The sequence below is a fragment of the Dama dama genome, chromosome 14 (assembly GCF_033118175.1).
Source record: "Dama dama isolate Ldn47 chromosome 14, ASM3311817v1, whole genome shotgun sequence".
Classification (NCBI taxonomy): Eukaryota; Metazoa; Chordata; class Mammalia; order Artiodactyla; family Cervidae; genus Dama; species Dama dama.
The window spans coordinates 59,186,051-59,208,979 of NC_083694.1; the positions used below are offsets into that span (position 1 = coordinate 59,186,051).

At 45.1% G+C, this 22,929-nt stretch overlaps 1 protein-coding gene across 3 annotated transcripts in view; it reads left to right on the top strand.

Annotated features, from left to right (window-relative positions):
- The window catches only part of CACNA1E (calcium voltage-gated channel subunit alpha1 E), a 326,283-nt gene that overhangs the window by 88,979 nt on the left and 214,375 nt on the right, over positions 1-22,929 (top strand). For all 3 annotated transcript variants that reach the window (XM_061161261.1, XM_061161262.1, XM_061161263.1), the window contains exons 4-6: positions 10,372-10,475; positions 11,595-11,747; positions 12,913-13,094. In XM_061161261.1, coding sequence (XP_061017244.1) covers positions 10,372-10,475; positions 11,595-11,747; positions 12,913-13,094 — 439 coding nt within the window. The remainder of the gene's footprint in view (positions 1-10,371; positions 10,476-11,594; positions 11,748-12,912; positions 13,095-22,929) is intronic.

The window sequence follows — 22,929 nt, forward strand, 5'->3', positions numbered from 1 at the left end:
ATTAGGAGTCCTATTTTAAAATCTAGAAAGGGTTGTCTTCTCTTTATTAAATACAGAACTACTTGTTCTCTACTGGAAATGGGGAACAACTCCTTCTCTACTGGTAAGGAGCTACTTGACCTTGCCCTTCTTCCCATTCTCCTCAGAAATGTTAGGGTTTTTAGGTATGACTTATTATCTGCAGACTTAGAAGAAAATCCATGCTGTGCTCTGACCTAAGCCAAAAACAAACCCGAATGAGCAACCAAAAAAAAAAAAAAACCACCAAAACAAATGGCTGCCTCAAGATGATTTTGAGGTTAGCATATGTATGTGATCTCTTTATGACTGCCATTCCTGGGGACAGCAAGATGCTCATGCTACTTCAGGTACCATCGGAAGGAGCATGGTCTCTTCTAGAATGCTGTGTTTGCAGTTCTTGGAAAGCACTCAGCCTTTCAAGGCAGACTGTTTCATTGTTCTGGGAAAACACCAAGAACGATGCCATTAAAGCAGCAGTTCATGTTGATCCACCTCATCCTCTCCTTAGAGAGAAGGAGCGTGTGTATTGGCTGGTCTCTACATCTGGATTTTTCAAACTATGGGCCAAACCCCATTAGAGTTTCATGAAAGCAAGATAGTCGGTTGTAACCAGCATTAAACAAAAGGGAGAAAGGAAAAATTGAAGAGAAAATATGAGTGTATTACCCATGGAAAGAATAAGTATTATTTTATGAAGCATTATACAATTATATAATGTATATGCTTTCTGGCTTGTGATGTAAAATATATTTCTGACTGTAGGCTGTGGCAAAAAAGATTTGAAAATCATTACTCTTTATGCTTTTACTTCTTTTCTAAGAACTTGGGTCAGATGAAGCCCCACAGCATATTTTCCCTTATACTGAAGGCCTGAGTTCCCTCCCACACCCATTCCTGAACCAGTCGCTACTCAGGAGAGTGGATAATTTGCTTAGACTAATCTCTGTACACTCTCTAGGGCAGGAGAGGGGCCTGGCCTCTCCAGTTGGCATGAACAGAGTATATCTGAGGATATATCTGTTATCTTGGAAATTATTATAGGGGTGACACATAGTAGCTGCTGCCTGGGAAGGGCCTCTGGGGCTTCTTCCTGACCCAGGGATCGAACCTGGGTCTCCTGCATTTCAGGTGGATTCTTTACTGTCTGAGCCACCAGGAAAGCCTCTGGAGCTAGAAGGTGGCATTAATGCAGGTACAGAGACCAAGGTAGACACTCAATTGCAGTAGCTTGGGGCTGGGGAGAAGGTGAGGAACCAGTGGTTAAATCACATTCTTTGGAGCTCAGAGTAGCAGTGTGGGTAACCTGATGTCCCATCACCAAATGTAAACTTGGAACTTTTGAGCACTGACAGGCTTGGTCCAAACATTTAATAGCCTAGAAAGTCTTGTTTGGTGATCATTTAGTTACTAAGTTGTATCTGACTCTTTGTAACCCCAGGGACCCCACCAGGCTCCTCTGTCCATGGGATTTCCCAGGCAAGAATACTAGAGTGGGTTGCTATTTCATTTTCCAGGGGATCTTCCCAACCCAGGGATTGAACCCATATCTCCTGCATTGTAGGTGGACTCTTTACCGCTGAGCCACTGGGAAGCCCATATAAAGTCTTCTTTATTTGATATTTTTTCCCTTCTGTGCAGCCTCTCCACTGTCTCCATTCTTCCCCAGACCACTAGGTTTCAGCCATAACAGCCCTTGTTTGAGCTTTTCAAGTAGAACAATCTCCTTTTCCCCCTAGACCTTCTGCATGTGCCTTTTCCTGTATCTGGGTGTTCTCCCACTGTTGCTTCCTCTGACCTACTCATACTTCACCTCTGAGCTCATATGCCATTTCCGCAGAAAAGTCTTTTTTTCCTTTCCTTCCCATAATTGTGATTTATTTAGTGCCTATCTCTTTCATTAAGTTTCACAAAGATAACCACCATCTTTAGCCTGTCCTCCACTGTAATGCCAGTATACACTCAATGCATGTCAGTAGATTGTAGATGGGTTCTGGGCTCTGGGGTGGAGCTAAGCCTAAGTGGGATCAAGGGGTCTTAGCATAAGGGCTGGGGAGGAAGAAGAGGCAGCTTGCAGTGTCTGGGAACTGGGCTGAGCCTGACATCGGTTTTCTCTTTCCCAACCTCATTCTTCTCCCTCAAATATATTTTGGTCAAGTTGAATTTTGGAGAGTGGAGACTTGTCTCTATGTGAGTAATTTGATATACATTGACTTTTTGTTTTTGAAAAAATAAAATGTTTAGAAATTGATTCCCAGATCAAATAACAGCTTTCAGTAATTTATTTAAAAGTAATGGAGAGCCAAACATCAAATATAATTCAGTAGATTTTCATAAATCATCATTATGTGCACATGTGGCTAAATGGATGTCCAGTTACACATACGAGTGCCTGTGGACTCATTCATAGCTCCATGGGCAAGTCCAGCCAATTTGTCCCAGTGGGGATGTATTTGTACTCATTTATCCCTGAGTAAAAAAAAAAAAAAAAAAAACTATGATAAATGATAAAAAAAAAAAAAAAAAGAAAAATTCATCCCTGAATCATTTATCCCTGAATCAGGGCTTCCCTGGTAGCCCAGCTGATAAAGAATCCACCTGCAATGGGTTTGATCCCTGGGTTGGGAAGATCCCCTGGAGAAGGAAACGGCAACCTACTCTAGTATTCTGGCCTAGAGAATTCCATGGACTGTAGAGTTCATGGGGTCGCAAAGAGTTGGCCACAACTGAGTGACTTTCGCTTTCACTTTATCCCTGAGTCAAGGGTGTTTCTTGGGTACCACTCTTGCGTATTGTTAGGGTGAGGGTGGTAGTAGATGGCAACATGAAAGGCAGTTCCTGCCATCAAGGCTTTGAACTGAATTTTAAGAATCCAGCTCATTATCATTCATGGTCAGACTTTTGTTCTAAGATGCAAGAATGGTATACAATTAAGTGTTAAATGTTGTGCAGGCTTCTGGATGGTCAGAGAAAGGGGAGATTGGTGTGAACTGTAGGGTATATCACCTTGTGGGTGACTTTGACTCATAGAGTTTCAGAGCACGAAGGGGTGCAAGAGGGCTATCTGACCACCTCATTTTATAGATAAGAAAACAGATAGATTTCTTCTCTTCTTCCTCCACACCACCTATTAAATACATTCTATGAGCAGACTGTAGTAGACATTATAATCTTTTTTAGTTATTCTATATCCAGCTCCCGCCATGGTCCCTTATCTCCCTTTTGGGAGAATATTTTATTGTATGTGCTCTTTCTAGGGCTCTTTCTCACCCTGAAAGTGGTGGAGGACTGTCCCTGCACAGCCAGATAAAGTGTAAGGAGACATGTGACTTAAGCTCAACCACTTGCTTTTTTCCACATGGCTTTTAAGCTAGCAACTTTATGACATTAGTTTTCACTGGCGGATATTAATATATTGCTAGGAATATCCACAGTGGCCTCAGACCCAGATGTCCTGGACTCTCTGACCTTTGGCCGGTGCATTAGTTTCCTTTTGCTGCTGTAACAAATTACAACAAATTTAGTGACTTAAAAAACATTAATTTTCTTATTCCAGAGGTCAGAAATCTTAGTTCCAAAGGTCAGAAATCCACAATCATGGACTGGCCCCATCATCTGAGCCAAAATCATAGTATCAGCAGGACTGTGCTCCCGTCATAAACTTTAGGAGAAAATCCATTTCTTTGTCTTTCTGAGCTTCTAGAACTGCACTCCCTGTGCTCTTTGACTGGCGGGCCCTTTTTCCATCTTCAGAGCCAGCAGCATAGCATCTGGCTTCACTCAGCGTATTGCCTTCTTTCTAGTCAAGTCTTCCTGTGCCTTCCTCCTTTTGAGGGCACTTATGACTGCTTTTAGGGTCTACCTAAATAATCCAGAATAATCTCCCCATCTCCAAATCCTTTAATCACATCTGCAAAACCTTTTTGTCATATAAGGTAATATTAACATTCACAGCTTCCAGGTATTAAGACCTGGTTGTCTTTGGGATGCATTATTGAGCCAACTACACAAAGATTGCTGCTTTTCTGTTTCCCATCTTGGTCTTCCAATATGCCTTCAACTCTGTGAGGTCCTAATGTCTTCTCAGTATACTTGTTTGGGATTTGTTTGCTTAAGAAAGCTAACGTTTGTTTCTGTTGCTTATAACCAGGAACCCTACGTAGTAAATCAGCACTGTGTGAAGAACTACAAGTAGCCTCTTTTAAACAACGTCAACCTTCTTAGAGAGGCACTGGCCCCATTTTACAGATAAGAAAACCAAAGCTCAGAGAGACAATTGCATAAGGCCAGATAGCTGGTGTGAGTGAGAGAACTGGTATTTAAAACCAGCCAGTCCGACTGGAGAGCATGTGCTCAACTACTTTCTCAGAATCCTACTTCAAGTCTCTTTTGATGGTGGACCTTTTTCAAGGATGGGCAGGATTTCATCTGGGCGCTGAAGCGGCAGGGGAGAGATGGCATGAGAAGGTCAGTCTAGGCAAGAGGGAGGCTGAAGAGTAAAAGGTAGATCCAAGAGATGCAGAAGAGGAAGGATAGGGTGGACTTTGATGCCTCATTGGAGGTAAAATAGTAAAAAGAGATAAAGGAGCCAACTGCCTAGGGGACACTTTTAAGTGAACAAAGCAACTCATTTCTATTGACTTCCCAAGGAAATGATATCCTGACTCAACTCTGGGTTGGAATCCAACTTGAAATCTGTGCCTTCCCGCATCCTCCTGGTTTCCCCTTAATATGGGCTGGATAAGTACCTAATCCCTGTTCATCAGTCTTTTTGCCTACATATGAACAACTTGACTTTCAAATGCTAATAAGGTTCTTCCTTGGGACCTATATGGTGAGAGCCAAAACCAGTGATTTCTGGAGTGCAGGAGGGAATTTTCTGCCCAGTGCTAACACTCTGACTTGTGTCTCTTCCTAGAAGAGAGCTTGAATGTTTATTTAGGGATGAAGCAACCCTGGAGAAGGAGGCTCCTCAGTTGATCATTTCACGCTCACGCCACCACCACTGAAGTAGAGAGGTACATGAGATGCCTACCTAAATTTGAATTTCAGAGAAGCAGCAAGTCATCTTTAGTGTAATATTTGCACAGTGCTTTGGGGCACTTTAATCCGTCTGCAATGCAGGAGACCCTGGTTCGATTCCTGGGTCAGGAAGATCTGCTGGAGAAGGGATAGGCTACGCACTCCAGTGTTCTTGGGCTTCCGTTGTGGCTCAGCTGGTTAAGAATCCACCTGCAATGTGGGAGACCTGGGTTCGATCCCTGGGTTGGGAAGATCCCTGGAGAAGGGAAAGGCTACCAACTTCAATATTCTGGCCTAGATAATTCCATGGACTGTATAGTCCATGGGGTCACAAAGAGTTGGACACAACTGAGCAGCTTTCACTTCACTTGGGGCACTTTTGGCCATGGGAGAGTGAAAGTATCAGTCACTCAGTCATCTGACTCTTTGCAACCCCATGGACTGTAGCCCTCCAGGCTCCTCTGTTCATGGGATTCTCCAGGCAAGAATACTGGAGTGGGTTGCCATTCCCTTCTCCAGGGGATTTTCTCTACCCAGGGACAGAACCCATGTCTCCTGCATTGCAGGCAGAGTCTTTACCATCTGAGCCACCAGGGGGCGGTACAGTGAAATACGCATGTGCAGAGACTGCTAGACTTGGACTGACCAGGAGACTGAGACAGAACCCTGTGGTCACGAGGAAGGCAGGGTTGCATAAATCTTCAGGTGACGACTTGGGAAGGGGCCTTTGGTTGTAATTGTCCAGAGCATCATTCCATCATCTGCTGCGCTGTGCCACTGGGTGAAGGTCAGATCACACCCTCAGGGTCATATTAGCCTCCACTCTTTTACCTGTGGATGCCTACAAGTGAAAATGTTCGAGGTAGGGCTGAGCCCTGACATTCATCAGGAAACAGTTTTGGCACATCCATAGCGTATAGAGCACAGTGTCTGTGCTGATGCTGGTCAGGGGTTTGTCTGCTCACTGACTGTCCTCGGCCTTGGAGATCAAGTAGCAATTAAGACCTCCTCTGTGTCCAGAGCTCTCCACCAGGTTCTATGCTCATGGTGACAAAAGAAGTGAAGAACACAGCCTCTGCTCCTGAAGAGTGCACACCCATGCCTCTTAGGACGGCGGAGAGCTTAGCTTTTATTAACTTGGAACTGGACTCCTCCTCAGGGGCCTCGCTCTGACCTTGTGGAGCACCTGTCCCGTCCTGTGTGTTTGTTTAGATGCTGTGGCGGTCACCACCTGGGGCTCAAGGAGCCTCATACCCTGCTGGTCCTGGGAGTGATGCAGTCAAGTCTGTGGGAGTTAGCAGTGTGTGGCCTTGGAATGAAGGAAGCCAAATTCTCTGGCTTGTTTGGGGACCAAACTCTGTGACCTTGGTATTTTTAGCAAAGCACTGGACTACGGAACAGTGGAGCTGCCAGGGGCCCAGAAGATGCTGCCGGTATAATGGCAGAGAGGGAAAAGGATTGGCTTTGATCTCACAAGAGAACTGACTTTAATGCCTGGTCTTGCCTTTTATTAGCAATTTCATTTTCTTCTGAGCCTCAGTTGCCTCCCCTGTGAAATGGAGTGGATAGTAACATCAGGATATTTTGGAGGATTTAATGAGATAACATATTGGAAAGTGCTCTCAGATGGTAAGCTGTGTATTGGTCACCGCAGTGTTTCCCGTTCTCATGGCATTTTGTAAACACCTGTGTTACGACACTCTTTGCGATGAATTATAGTCATTACATTTCTGTGTGTCTCCTTCCACTAGACTGAGGGCCAGGGCATTTTTCCTATGATTCACTTTCCTGGAGCCTCTCTTATAGGCCTCCTCTGGACGAGGCTCAGAGTTGAGCTGAGTAACCTTCAGAACTTGGGTTTTGCTAGGAGACAGGTCTTTGCATTTTGAGTCTTCCTCCCTTGCCCCCTCCATCTCTGACTCCCCCACTGAGGGCTGGACTGATCCTGTCCTGGGGGGGTCTGTTTGAGAGCAGGCGTCTTTGCAGTACCTCGGAAGCTTGTCATTAGACTCTAAAATGCTTGAGGACAGATTTCCAGTGCTCTCCTGTATGCTCAAACAGGCATGGGTTTGGGTAGCAAACTGGCTCTGATCTCTTCATTGATAACTTCTAGGGTTTCTGTGGTATTTCTGTTCATTTGATCTCAGTTTTAACACAGTTATTGATTTCCTCAGTGCAGTTCAATTTCTTGAGCATTTATTGAGCACCTTTTCCTTGCTAGACCCTGGGCTGGGTGTTGGGCATGTTGAAATGAGGAAGACAGTGTCTCCAACTGAGATATTCTAGATCTCAGAGGGGAGGCAGGTGAGAAAACAGAGGCTTCCTCTAGGATGTGGTAAGGGCAGTGACAGTTGTGGGGACAGAATTTTATGGGAGTTCAGAATAGGGCCCTTTTCCTTAGTTATCCTTTGGAGCCCATTGCTGTTGCTTCTTACAGATGGTTGGGGGAGCCAGATTGTGATCCCTGCCCTCAGGATGGTTTGAATACTAGGAGAAAGCCAGTGGCAAATGTGTATCAGCCAGAGGTTCAGTTGGCAGCACTCCGGCACTGGATGAAAGAGAAGAAAGTCTCAAGGGCCAGGCTGGGGCACAGGGCCACAGGTGCATGACCCTGCCTGAAGAACGAAGGGTTTTGGAGGCCTGGGGAGAGGTTGGTTCATCCAAGGGCTGCGCTTGGTAAAGGGCGCCTGGACACATCTCATGGCCGGCTGCTTCTCTCTTTGATGTTAGCTTTACTTTTCTCCCCTTTCCCACGTCATCATCCCTGATTATTTGACAGTTGCTTCTCCACCAGCTCTTGTTTCTTCTCATCGCCTTTCTTGCTTTCACCTCCACGGTTCCTTCGACTGCTCACCGCCCCCATCCTCGCATTCTCCGTTCCCTCTGCCATTTTTTCTTCCTTTCTTTACCTGTGCCTTCCTGCCTTTTAATAGCATCCTTGACTTCCTACCTCCATGTTCCAACATGTCCCTTGTTCATCTCAGAGTTGGGGAGGAGACTTTCATTTACAGTGGCCTTTCTTATGATGTGAAAGAGCATCTCGTGTGTATCTGGGTATCCTAGGAAACAGAATCCTGGTTTCTGAACGGGGCAGATTACTCACTGTGTTTGTAAGACAGCAAACCAGAGGGAAAGCAGCCTCCGTGTGTGTCCCTCCAAAGACTGAGAATACAGTGGGCTTTCCCTGTAAGCAGGATCAGGGGAGCATTGACCCATTTTCATGGGGTTCTGATTCTCTCTAACTATACCTATTCCTGAAGCTTCTCTTTCCTTCCTTTCCTTTATTTTTTAAATTTCTGTCCTGATTTTCAGTTCTTTTGTCCATGTTTCTCCTTGTTCTCTCTCTAGTTTTTTTCCCTACTTATTAGAAATTACATCAATCCCCTCCTTAGTGTCTCTCTTTTGCCCTGGAAGATAGAATCAAAAGCTCCTTATTTTCAGATGAGCTGATGGAAGTTTGGGTTGGAAAAGACAGAGAAAATGTGTGAAGCTTGCCTAGCTCCTAAGATGCTTTCAAGACTAAGCTTTCTTTCTAGTTCTTATTTTGAGGTTGGATCAACATAGTTATAGAATCTTAAAAGAAACCTCTACTGGCTATTTAAATAGCCTTCAACCCAATGTTGGAACCCTCTTTCCTTCATTAAGAGGGTTCTTCTGCTCTGTTCTTGAATACTTTTAATGTTAGAAAGTCATTACCACATAAAGCAGCCTACTTGTTGGCTAGCACTGCTTGTTTCAAAGTTACTACTCATGATTATAATCTGGATCTGTGTAATTTGTGCCTGTTGATCTCATATGTGCATTCTCAAGATAATACAACATAAGCCTTTTGTTCACGTTTTAAAGGAACTTCAAGGTATCTTCTTCAGTCCTTGAAATATTTTGGAGAGATTCCACTGAAAATAATTAAATGAAATAAACCATTCTTGCCACCCTTTTGCTGTATAGAAAAGTCAGTTTTCTGAATGACTCATTCCTCAGCAGTTCCATATAGCTGAAATTGTCCTGGAAGTTGTAAGGAAGAAAAAGAACTATCCTATACAAGGAACACTAAAATTAGACAAAATTGTAAAAGCAATATTATTAACATTTGTGCTAGATATAATGTCTAGTTTGTTAGATATAATGTCTACTTTGCCCATTAAAGTTTAGAGAACACTCATAATATTCAATGCCATGTCATTTTATTTTTGTAAGTAGGCCGTGGTACTCCCCCAGTTTCTAGATGAGGGTAGTGAGGCTCATAGAGGTTGACTGGCCTCAAGGCACCCAGTTCTCAAGTGCATGAGTCAGGACTGAAACCTAGTTCTTCTGATTCTTAGTCTTCTGCTGTGTCTGTCATAAATACTTAAGTGTCTTTGTCTCTCCAAAGTACCTGCAATGTCATGGGATTATATGAAATAAATTGTCTCCTCAAGACAAGGTACTTGGTGTACACAATCTAATAGGATTGTTATGGATTTTTGTTTTGTGTGTGTCTGTTTCTGCATATGGCTGTGGAAGTAGAAAAGTGAAAACAAAGAAACCAAATCCAGCTCAGGCAGTGATTTGGGGGCAATTATAAAAATACTCTATGGGGACCAGTGATGCTATTCCTGAAGTATAAGCATCAGTATGATTGATTTTGTTTGGTGAAAATTCTAAGTGTCAAGGTAGAGAAGAATGAGTTACTCCTTTACTGCAGTTAATCCAGAGAAATTTCCCGAAGGAGATAGGAAACAGGGAGTTCTAAGAAAATTTTAAATAAAAAAATGTCAGGGCTTTGATAGATTGGAAAGTTGTTATTATTCAGTCTCTAAGTCGTGTCCAACTCTTTGCAGCCCCGTGGACTGCGGCATGCCAGGCTTCTCTGTCCTCTGCTATCTCCCAGAGTTTGCTCAAATTCATGTTCATTGAGTCAGTGATGCTATCTAACCGTCTCATCCTGTGCCGCCCCTTTCTCCTTTTGCCTTCAGTCTTTCCCAGCATTACGGTCTGGAAAGAGGGGAAGGTAATTGGCAGGACTTAGAGGAGGGTTGGGAACATGGTTTTGGGGCAAGAATGAGACAGATGCTGGGGACCTCGTGTTTTACTAATGACTTGAAACTAAGATTCCAATGTGATGATCAGCTTTCCTCCTTTGCAGAGTGAAACCCTGATGTGACTAAATTTAATCTCGCTTGGAATCACTGGTGATTCACCCAAGCTCAGGTGCGCCCACACGCAGCTGGCATCAGCTCTGTGCGCTTTCCAGGCTGATCCTGCTCTAACCCAGCTTCTCCCCACTCCCCACGGAGCTAGCGGAGAAAACCAGACTGTGGTAACCTTGACCCTCTGTGTCTCCATCTGCAGCATCCTGGCTACTGCGGGAACCCACTTCAACACCCATGTGGACCTGAGGACCCTCCGGGCCGTGCGTGTCCTGAGACCCTTGAAGCTCGTGTCAGGGATACCTAGTGAGCATCCGTCTTTCCTCTTCCTCCTCTGCTAAGAGCTTTTCTGTTGTGTCCTCAAACAGATCCAGGGATAAGCAAGAAGTAATTTCCCCAGAGAGGAAGCCCCTGCAGTAATAAAGAGAGGACCTGCAGCCATCTCGCATTATCTTCCATTTTAAAATTTAGCAAATTTTTTCACATTTAAAAGATAATAAAGATCTTTACAGAAAATGTGGAAAGGAAACAATACAAAATTGAAAATGAAGAGTACCCATTATTCTGTCACTCAGAAATCAATTTTGTTAACATTTTAGCATATTTTTTCATTCATTTTTTCCTGTGCATTTTAATGTATGTGGGATCATAATGTATTTTTGATTTTGGATCCCATCATGCACATTTGATTTTCCTGACACTAATAATTCTTCAAAAGTATGACTTTTAAATCTGTCTTATATTCTTTCTTATACCATCCATGACTTGGGTAGTCCTTTCTACGTTACTATTCATTTAGGTTATTTTCAGCTTTTTTTTCCTTTCGTTTTTTTTTTCCCCTAAATAGAAATAGTGTGGTAACAAATGTCTTTTGACTTAAATATTATTCAGATCCCTGATTATTTTCTTAGACTAGAATCCTAGAAGTGCAAGTTTTGGGTCCAAGGATGCAGTATTTTATGAATAGTGGTTGTACTAATTGTGCTTCCACGACAATGAATGGGAGAGCTGGGTCTGAGATGAGAGTCATGGGAAAGATGAACTTTGTCCTTGTTCTTCCAGACTTACAACCTAGTAAGACAAGGCCTAATTCCCTTTGGGAAGGAAACACATTCTAGTAGGTTTCATCTGTAAGAAGAATCCAGAAGACAGTGTGGTGAAATGAATAAGGGAAGGGTAATAGGCATGTAAGTGATCAGGGAATAAGTGAAGAGGAACAAGGGGTTGATTCCTCTGGGGAAGGGTGATGGCAGTCTTTGGCTTGACATGTCTTGGTTATCCCTTTGTGAATCATTTTCTCATCTCAGGACCAGTGGTCCTTTTCCCTCAAAGACTTGGCCCTTTCTCCTAGGAGAGGGTACACAGCCTGCCCTGTCGGGGTGCTAAGTGAGGGCTCCGTTCATCATTCTCTTTCTTTCCTTCCAGGCCTACAGATTGTGTTGAAGTCCATCATGAAGGCTATGGTGCCTCTTCTGCAGATTGGCCTTCTGCTCTTCTTTGCTATCCTCATGTTTGCTATCATCGGCTTGGAGTTCTACAGTGGAAAGTTGCACCGAGCATGCTTCATGAACAATTCAGGTAGGGTCACTATTTGCTGGCTTCTCCTTCTTCCCTTCCTCTCTCCTTTGGTCATGGGGGTAATTTCAGGATATTTGGAGGCTAATTGGAAAACAAAGTATGTCCTATCCCAACCCTAGAATTAGAAGCAGAGGCTTCCTAGTCATCAGCTTTATGAGGTACAACCAGCCTAAAGATCCCCATTGCACACTGATACTGCAAAGCAAATAACCTCTTAGGTTTATAGTCTATTTCAAATAGAAGGTCTCAGCTGCCCCATCCCTCTGTAGAAGGCTATCAGAAGGCATGTCAAAAACCATCTGCCTGAAAAATTACTCTTTGTACAGGGGACTCTTTGGCCCACAGCCAGAAAGGCCTCAGGAGTCTGAAGTCAGACCTGGGGCCCTCCAGATCTCGGGGACGTTTTCCCCCCATGCTCAAGCTCATGACATTCCCCTGCTCTGCTGTCAACCATGCATAGTGTGGAAGAACTGAGGGAGTTCTGAGCATGACTTGGCAGTGGTTAAATTAGCGAGGTATACAAGATCTCACATTCTTGTCTCTGTATCTTGTTTGTTCAAGTTGAGCAGACTGCTTTAGGAGGAAAGATGGCAGGGGAGAGGTTGAGTGAGCCCAATTAGGTATGATATTTTTATGAAAAGAATCTTTAAAGGACATCGTCCATGTTGGATTTGTTTTAATTTTTGTCTTATTCCAAATGAGGAATTTTGGCCAGAAAAACAAGGAGTTAAGACCCATGAAAGGGACTGTGGTTTATAATTGTTCCCAAGGAACCCAGAAACAGCAGAGGGGCTATCCTGGAGTCTGAAGTTAGAAAATCACTTAAGATTTTGCCTTCAACTCAGACCCTTCTGGGTGATACCCAGTCCTGTAAATTCCTGTGGGGCTCAGGAGATGGTAGAAGATGTGACCTGCAGAAGGTGGGGGTGGGGGGATGTGTGGAGGAGGCTTCATTTTCAGAGCAGGTTGGGAAACACTGGGTTGAACACATTACAGTTTGTGAGCTGTGATGTGTAGCGATGCCAGAAAGGGGTAGGAGCTAGAGACAAGGGGGTTAAACTTTCTTGTGGGAAATAGAAATGCATGCTTGTGGTCTCCTGGGGTTATTTGCAGCTCATGTGAAACATCACATGGTTTATCCCCCACCCTCCAAATGTGTCTGCAGGTATTCTAGAAGGATTTGACCCCCCTCACCCATGTGGCGTGCAGGGCTGCCCAGCTGGTTATGAATGCCGGGACTGGATCGGCCCCAATGATGGGATCACGCAGTTTGATAACATCCTTTTTGCTGTGCTGACTGTCTTCCAGTGCATCACCATGGAAGGGTGGACCACCGTGCTGTACAATGTAAGTGAGCTGGTGAGGGGCCGAAACAGAAGGGAAGGATCACGGAATTAGGCTCCTGGCTTGGTTGGGGTTGGTTAGCCGGGGGAAAGGAAAGATTGGAAATGTGTATGGGGGTGTGCATGTGTGTGTGTGGACTCAACTATGGTAGGCTTAGAAGTTTCTATGCCTCTGTTTTTGCCCTCTTGCTAAGCACACAGCTTCTTAATAGAGTTAGGAAATTACATGCCATATTTGGTGGGTGAACAATGCTAGTTAGATCAGCTCAGCCATTATAGAGTATGTTTTGCTACTGGTTTGACATGGTGGTAGGATTGAGTGAGGGGTACCAAGAGTTACAGATTTCTTGGTTGCTGTCTTTAAAGAACTTACCATTGGTCTGGAAAGATATTCCAGTAGTTCTCGGCACTTGGAATCAGCTGGGAGGGAGCTTTAAAAATGTACACCGCCAGGGCTCTACTCCAGACTAATTAAGTAGGAATAGCTAGGGATAAAGACCTGTCATTGATTTTTTTTTTTAAAGCTTCCTAGCTGATTCTAATATGTAGTTACTCTCAAGAACCATTGCATTACATGCATGTAAGAAACATGCTTAGTTGTAAGATTCACTAGGGATGCTTGTTAAAAATTCTGATTCACAGGCCCTTTGGAGATTTGATTTCATGTGGTGTTGGTGAGCTGAGCTATATGTTTTACATGTGCTTCTGGTGATTCCTATGATCAGCCACATTGGGAAGGTTGTAAGTTGATGTATAAGACAAGGCTGTCTAGCTGCCTGTCTGGGGTGTTTGGGGATCCCTGCTTGAGGACAGAAGTTAGGGTGACTACTGAAGTGTCTTCTACCTCCCAGAGTCTGATCTTAATAAGTTATGGAAGGTATAGTGCAGAGTCTCGGAGAAGGCAATGGCACACCACTGCAGTACTCTTGCCTGGAAAATCCCATGGACGGAGGAGCCTGGTGGGCTGCAGTCCATGGGGTCACTAAGAGTCGGACACGACTGAGGGACTTCATTTTCCCTTTTCACTTTCATGCATTGGAGAAGGAAATGGCAACCCACTCCAGTGTTCTTGCCTGGAGAATCCCAGGGACAGGGGAGCGTGGTGGGCTGCCGTCTATGGGGTCGCACAGAGTCGGACATGACCGAAGTGACTTAGCAGCAGCAGTGCAGAGTCTAAGTTCTAAAATGAAAGAGTAGGGAGTTGTGTGGTTTGATGCTTAGGGGAGCCTTGAGAGGCAAAGCAATTTGGGCAAATTGTCTTTGTAAACAGGTGTTCATAAACGTTTGTACTCTCCTATGCCTCCCAGCCATCCCACCCTAGGGCATATCCGTTTGGAGCAATCATCATCTCACTTGCCCTCCCCTAGCCTTCTTTACCCTAAGGCATATTCCTTCTAACCTGATTCTCCTATCCATATAAACATAATGGATGGGACATGGGGTGATTTACAAAAAGCCCCCTTTAGAATGACTTCAGGACATTATCTATACTGGAAGGAAAAGAAATGCTGTCTCAGGAGAGACTCAACCAGATTGTCATGGAGAAAGAGCTAGGGTCCGTATAAGGCCCATACAAGTAGGTGCCTAGTAAATGTGCATCATTAACTTGGACCCATCCCCACGCAGCATGAGCAAGGCAGGTGGGGCTTTGCAGAAAAGAGCCGCAAGCTTTTCCCGTCGAAGATCTGGAGAGGTGTGAAGAAGTCCCAAGGACCAGCATATGCCTGGCAAGCCCAGGGGTTATGTGTGACCTAGAAAAACCTTGAGAACACTCTGGGATTCTTACCAGATGTGGGGGTGGCAGGGAGGAGGGAAGGGAGACAAGGTTGATGAGGCCAGTCACTCCTCGTTTGAGATGTGAAGGTTGTCTTGAGGCCATGTCACTCAGATTAACCAAGCGCCTCTGGAAATGACAGCACTGGGCCCCGCAGTGGCTGGTGTCATCTGTGGGGCTTTGGGCAGGATGGCTTTCAATTATATGTGTAGATTCACCTAAGTGATGTGTTAAATGCACTGAAAGCCCGAAAGGAGAAGTGTTGCATTTGAAGATACAGGCAAGATCTGTTGGTCCTCCAGGGCCAAGACTCAGAAGGTACTGAGATAAGCAGGAGTCACTCATCACTTAGTTTAGTTCCTTTGTTCATTCATTCATTCATTCTTTCAACATATATTTGTGAGCATCTGTGATGTGTCAAACAATGTGCTAGGCACATGGGGAAACAGGGAGAAAAAGTGCCATGACCTCTGTGCTCCTGGTGCTCTCTTCAGATTCCAGCCTCTCTCTGGTTGTGTGTCTAACATAGGTATGGAGGTCACACAGAGACAGTGAACTTGCTGTCCTGTCTAGGTGTGCTCTACCGAGGAAGCAGGGAGAAGACGTCAGACGGCAGATCCTCTGAAACCTTTCATTGCGTGGGCTCCCAGGACCTCAGACACGTAGTACCTCTGACTTCCAGGCCATCAGTCATTGAACTTCAGCTTACTGAAGGCCTCCTGCTACCCCTGTGTCTGGATCCAGGCTTGAGAGAAATCATTGAACTGTAGGACTGGCTTCCAAAAAGTGGCTGGCTGCTCATTGGGCAGAATGAACTCATGCCCACTTTGAAATGACGTTACTTTCCAAAGCTTTGGATCTAGGGAGAGGGCATGGAGCCAAGAGCCCACAGGCAGAGATAATGGACATAGTGAGGCTAGTATCTACCCCTTGATTCAGGAGAAGCTGGATGGAAAAGGCATCCCATTTTCAGCCAGTAGAGCAAGGACAAAGTCTGGCTCCCTAGGAAGAGAGGAAGTCAGCCAAGACCAGCTTCCCTTGAGCAGGGAACTGGGGTGTGAAGCATGGCCCAGGTGGAGCTGTCTTATAGGAACTGGACACACATCCTAGAGTTAGGGTTGTCTTCTGCTGGAGGAAGTTTCAGAGCTGGGTGTCTTCATACTGGTAGGGGTAGGGCTTACAATATGTGGGGGAATCACATCACACAGGCTTTTGTTAAAAAAAATTCAACAGAGTGGATTTTAAAGGTGTTATTGACATTATTCAACCATTCATGAATGAGGCAGCATCCCATCTCACATCTGGAAAGGAGCGCTGAGGAGCTATACAAAATGAAAGGCTTTTAGAGGCAGAAGGGCACTGGACCAGGAAGTTAGTAAAAAGTGGATTGGTTGTAGCAAGGTCGCTTTCCTTTAAGGCAGGGGTCCCCAACCTCTAGGATCTAATGCCTGATGATCTCAGGTGGAACTTATGTAATAATGAGAGAAATAAAGTGCACAATAAATGTAGTGTACTTGAATCATCCCCAAACCAGCCCACCACCACCCCCAGCCTGGGGAAAAATTGTCTTCCACGAAACTGGTCTCTGGTACCAAAAATGTTGGGAACTGCTGCTTTAGGGGATGGCAGGGTTTTATCAGGCAGATGACCTCATTCACACTGACCAGGTGATTCCTGATTGCCTGGTTTAAGAGCCCATTTGTGGGAGAGACTGACACTGTAATAAAGTTTTGGTTTGGTGACATGGGGCTTAGTGTAAGTGACTCTGTTTTGGACCTATTGCCTTGTTTTTTTTTTTTTTAACACTGTTAATTTACCCAAATTCAACTATTCCGCTTGGACCAGAAAGGGGATTCAGAACTTGTGGACACAATAGGGGAAGGAGAGAATGAGATGCATGGAGAAGGTAGCTTTGACACATATACCATACATGAGTAAAACAGATAGCTGGTGAGAAGTCATATCACACTGGAATCCCAGCCTGGTGCTCTGTGACGACCTCGATGTGTGGGTCAGGGGGAGGGGAGGGAGGCTCAAGACGCAGGTGATATATGTATATAATTATGGCTGAATTATTTTGTTGTACAGCAGATACTAGCACAACATTATAATACCATTTTCCCACAATTAAAGAATAAATTTAAAAAAGGATCTAGGATATGGGGAAAAGAACATTTAAATAGTGGAGACTAATTCACCTACCACTCCTCTCCTGTCTATGCCCATTAAGAGTATGAGATCAGCGGTACCTAGGATCTTGGCTGGAAAATTGCAGATTCTTGTAGCCCATGTCAACAATACCTGAGTATTTATTTTTTTCCTCTTAATTTTAGCTTAAGATTTTGTAAATGAAAAAGTTTTATATATGTATTAGAACTGGTTACACACTACTGGATTAACTGTGAATGACTAAGTCGCCTTGTGCGAATGCTAAGTCCCTCCAGTCATATCCGCCTCTTTGCAACCCCATGGACTGTAGTCCATCAGGCTCCTCTGTCCATGGGATTCTCCAGGCAAGAACACTGGATTGGGTTGCCATGCCCTCCTCCAAGGGATCTTCCCAACCCAGGGATCAAAGCCAGCTCTCTTATGTCTCCTGCATTGGCAGGCGGGTTCTTTACCACTAGTGCCACCTGGGAAATCCCTGCTCTGAATACATGCATGTATGTATGTATGTATGTTTCACCATAGAGGAAAATCAGCCATGGTGCCTTTTATTATCACCACTGTTCAGAGGTTGCAGATATAACTGGTTGATTTCCCTTTCTACCACTCATTCCGGAAAGGCCCAATTCACCCAGCTGCCGTATTTCCTCACAAAGGCCACAAAGAAAAGGGAACCCCTTTTTCCCATTCCAATGTCTCCTCTATTTAATGGTCACAACAAATATGTAAGATTTATTGGCACCAGTTACGCTTGAACCATTAGGAGTGCCTTCAGGTTGACACTGTATACAGAAGCTCTCTCAAACATGTGGACTCAGTTTAACCTTTTTCTATATACTGTAAATGCTTCCCTGGTGATAGCATCCCTTTTCTGCTGTACAAACCCTTCCTAAATGCTTCCTGTGACCTTGTATGGCTCTGCCGTTGATTTTGGTTAGCTTCATTTGCATGTAGCCTTTCTCATTATCCTGCTTGATTGGAATGGTGGGGGAGAGTTCCCATTGTCAGGGCAACCTGGAGTCCTGCGTGCTGAGCTCCATTTAGTTTCTCCCAGAATTTCAACTTGGTTTGGTCACCCTCCAACTGTATTTTTGGCGTCCCTCCCTCTTGTGGTAGAAAGATGCAAAGCAGTCTATGGTTCTGCTGGCTGCTTCTCCCTGTTTTGACTATCTCTGCAAAGGTCTCCGCCACTTGCAGACTCTCCCCTCTTCTTACCGGTTTAATTTGTTTCATGTCTCCTAATCTGGAGATGACTCTTGAGAATCCCTTGGACTGCACGGAGATCAAACCAGTCAATCCTAAAGGAAATCAGTCCTGGATATTCATTGGAAGGACTGAGGTTGAAGCTGAAGCTCCAAAACTTCGGCCACCTGATGCAAAGAAGTGACTCATTACAAAAGCCTTGATGCTGGGAAAGATTGAGGGCAGGAGGAGAAGGGGGCGACAGAAGATGAGATGGTTGGATGGCATCACCGACACGATGGACATGAATCTGAGCAAGCTCTGGGAGCTGGTGATGGACAGGGAGGCCTGGCATGCTGCAGTCTATGGGGCCACAAAGAGTAGGACACCACTGAGCAACTGATCTGAACTGATTCTGGATGGGTGTTTGTCCTCCAGGACAGTGCCGTCTTCTCTCTTGGCTCAGTGCAGTTCACTCTGCAAATATGACTGTGGTTCCAGGATTAACCTCTAAGCTTCTTCACCTGAATGAGATGCGGCTCTCAGATCTGGCTTTCTGCTGATTCTGGTCTGAATTGGGTTTCTCTGTTGTGACTCTGGTTTTGTGGTCTCTGCTGTTTGTGGTTATCAGGACTAATATTCAGATTGCAGGGGTTCCCAGTCTGTGTCTGCAATTACTCCAACCTGTGCTCTTCAAGTCCAATTTTTTGAAATATTTATTCATTTGGCTGTACCAGGTCTTAGTTGGGGCACGTGGGATCTTTAGTTGTAGCATGTGGAATCTAGTTCCCTGATCAGGGATTGAATCCAATGCCCCCTGTGTTGAGGGAGCAGAGCCTTAGCCACTGGACCACCAGGGAAGTCCCAAGTCCAGTCTTTTGATCTGTATTTCATCTGTGTTTTTCACTGAGCTGTTTTTCTTCTCACTTGGTGTCTATAACTCATGCAGATATGCATAGTTCTTGGAGGCATGCTGTTTCTCTGACTTTGCAGGTACACGCCAGTTTTATCTGTTATGACTGCTTCAGCGCTTTGTGCTGCCACGAGAAAGATTTTTTGATGGTTTATCCAGTCTTAGGACTTTAAATACGATCTATACCCTGACAATTCCAAATTTATGTCTCCAGCTTAAACTTCTACTCTGAATTCATTTTTCCAGCTCTCTCCTTACATCACCATATAGCTATCACAAATTCTTTTCCTGGAAAGAAAATACTCTTTCCTGGTTTTTGGCGAGAAGAGGAGAGTCTCCCTCATTCTCAGAAGTCCTTTGGTCCTATGACTCACTTTTAAGTTGCCTTCTCCCACCTGCATATAGTTAATAGTTGCTGAATAGTTAACAGCTATTCACTTTTTACCCCGTTGGCATTTATCTTATGTGTGTTCTGCATAAGCACGTTGAAAGAATAAAACCATATCCAAGGGTTGGTGGAAAACTGCCATCTTCAGCTTCCTGAAGCTTCTCTGATTTTATGGTATCTACAGAGAATGTGTTTGGTGCTGACTTCCATGTGACTGGGGAATGTGTCTACTCATCTCTGCTTTAGTTTTCATCACCACCTCCTCCACATGCCCTGGGAACAGAACATACTCAAAACTCATTTGACAAACAGGGGCCAGGAGCCTACCACCATCTTCTGGTGTCAGAGTGATAAGGTTTACCAATTAACCTAGGGTAAGGTATCCAGTAGGTAAAATTTGTGGATTTCTGTAACCAGTAAGTCATGCTCTGGTATAGGCTGTTTCTCTCTCTGCATCCTTGTCTGCATGACCCTGTTCCCATGTCCTTGCAGGAGTCTGGGACCCAATACAGATGCCACCTGGAATCTGACATCAGTGTCTGTTCATGTATGACTTATCTAATACAAAAAGGGATTGATAAGTATATCCTGGAAATTAGACTTTCCCTGTCCCATGAGGGCTGAGGGGTGAAGTAGATTGGGAAGAAGATGAAGAATTGAGTTGGGACATGAATGAGGAATTTGAGATGCTCAAATGGTGTTGTAAGGAGAGAGTTGGATAAATGAATTCAGGGTAGAAGCCTAGATTGGAGATACAGGTTGGGAGTTTTCAGTGAATAGATGGTATTTAAAGCCCTAAGACTGGATAAACCATCAAGGAAGGGACTATCTAACCATAGGGAAGAGGTTCGAGAGCTGAGTTCCAGTGTTGAGATGTGGGTGAGTTAAGGAGTTATCAGCAAGGAGACTGAGAGGGAGCAGTGAAGGGGGTCAGGGAGGGATGGTGTCCTGGAGGCCGAGGGAAGAGATTGCTTCAGAAAGGAGGAAGTAGCAGTGATCAGCTGAGTCCAATGATGCCTAGGGATGGGTTAAGTAAGTGCTAAGAATTTGTCATCAGAGGTCAGGAGAGGGCAGTGGGAGGGGCAAAAGCCTGATTGGGGAAGGTTTAAGAGAAGGTTGGAGATATGGCCATACTCATTGTGGTGAGTTTTGCTGAAAGAGGAGCAGAGAAAACGGGAAAGGTAGATGAAATACCATTTGCTTTCTGATGAGAATGAATCTTTCAAGACGAAAATCATTGCTGGTGGAGAGAGAGGACAGTTGGTGGAGCAGTCTTCTAAAGCAGGTGAGAGGGGGTGGGCTCCTGGCCCGGCAGAGCCCATGTGGAGGATTGGGCTTGGCACCCAACTTCATGGTTCATCAGTAGTCCTCGGAGGGAGGCTGCAGAGGCTGGGATGTGGGTAGGGTGGCGGGAGCTTGTGGAAGTTCTCCTATTGTTTCTATTTTCTCAGTGAAATTGGAAGCCAGGTCATTTAGCAGAGGGTGGGAGAAGGGAAATGCTGGAAGTTTGAGGGAAGGTGGAAATAGTTTTCCAGAGAATGGAGTGGAGTGGGGCTGTAACTGCTGGACTGCATTCGGGACCGACTTGGGGTTCGTGTTGCTGGGGTGAAGGTGAGACCAGTGAATGTGCTATGTTTTCCTCTGGTCACATTTGGCCCCTGAGGTTCAGGTAGGAAGTAGGTACAGAGCTGACTTTTACCAGAGTAGTTTTGCCAGGTGAGCCTAATGAAATGAGCATTAGGAGACTGACCTTAGCAGAACAGTGAAATTTGACCTGGGTAGGAAGGAAAGAGAAGTGGGTGACAGAGGATGAGATGGTTGGATGACATCACCCACTTGGTGGACATGAGTTTTTGCAAGCTCCAGGAGATAGTGGAGGACGCAAGCGTGCTGCAGTCCATGGGGTCTCAAAGAATCCGACACGACCGAGTGACTGAACAGCAAAGAAAGGAAAGAGGTGGGGGAGAGACAATGAAAAGGGAGTAAATGTATTATAGGCTCTTTTTCAAATGTTACTCTGGAATCGGCTGGCTAAATTCAGTGTGTGGAATGAGTTGAGAAGCCTGTCTCATTGCATGGAGGAAGTAGGAAGTGAGTTTTAAAGCCAAATGTTCTGATTTCTAATTTGGTGCTTGAACTGCCCCCAATAGAGGGAGAGTGAGTGAGGGAGGGAAGGGTGTGTGTGCACACACACGTGCAGAGTAAGCTGTGACCAGAAGGTGTGGATCACCTCGTGGGCCCTCCCAGACTTCATTCCTGGGCGCCCGGCCCCGCTTCGGCCCAATTCAGAGCGTGGACTTGGGGAACTTTTGGGGACTGAAACCTACCAGGCCCGCCCACCTTCCTCACTTGCATTGTACTCCGTCATCTTGTTTTCCTCCTCAGAGTGTCTCTTTTTAAAAAAACACATTTATGTTTGTAGCTTCTGCTGCTGCCTTTGGCAGCCTGCTCTCATGTGAATCACTTGTCCTCTCTCTAAACCCTGCAATGCCTCCCGCCTGCGTCCTGCCCGCTGGGCCAGAGTCCAGGGTCCACTATTTCCAGTCCCTGGCTCCCTCTGTGGGGGAAGAAAAAAACAAAAAAACCTGTGATTTTCTTTCTTCCTCACACATATTTCCATCCATAGCTGCTTCCATCCTGAAATTATTCCCACTCTTTCATATCCACTTTGATTTCTTAATAATTTGTCAAGCCAGAGATGTCCTTCTGTTTGGGGTTGATTCCAAATATGCTAAGTTTGCCTCCTGATCGGGTGCCTGGATTTCATACCACGCATCAGGCCAGTCTCCAGATCTTTTGTCTATGCGGACCCATTAGGCTGGCTCAGGGCTCTTGGCCTTTCTTTTAGCCCACTCTAATACACAGTTTAATTTCTGATCCCCGGCCGGAGACCTCAGGCGCCTGGTGTGTCATACAGCCTTAGGCCATGATCTCTCTGTTCTGAGGCAACCCCGTGCCTGAGGACTAAGGGGCAGAAATTAACTGGGGTGGTACGGTGGTGACTCAGTGGCTGTTTCAGGCACTTTCCACTGGATCCTTTGGAGGCCAAATCCTTAATGGAATCCCAGCTAGACAGGGATGGCACAGTGGCAGCCGCTGGCACTAGGCAAGCCAAAATGGTCTGTCTTCATTTTTCCCTCAATTTATCATTCTCTAGAAAAGTATTTATTGAGGGCTTTCTTTCAGTGCCCCTCAGAGTGTGGTCCATCTTGGAATCGGCTGAGGGGCAATTAATATAATTACAGATTCCTGGGCTCTGCCTGGATCTAACGACTCAGCAGCTGCAGAGGCAGGAGGAAGGAATATGTATTTTTCACATGCGCCCTTGTGCTTCTGAGGCTGTCGTGAAGTTTGAGAATGACAGTTCCCTGTGACAGTAATGACTCGGCCTGGGGAGGGTGTGAGGTGGTCGGCAT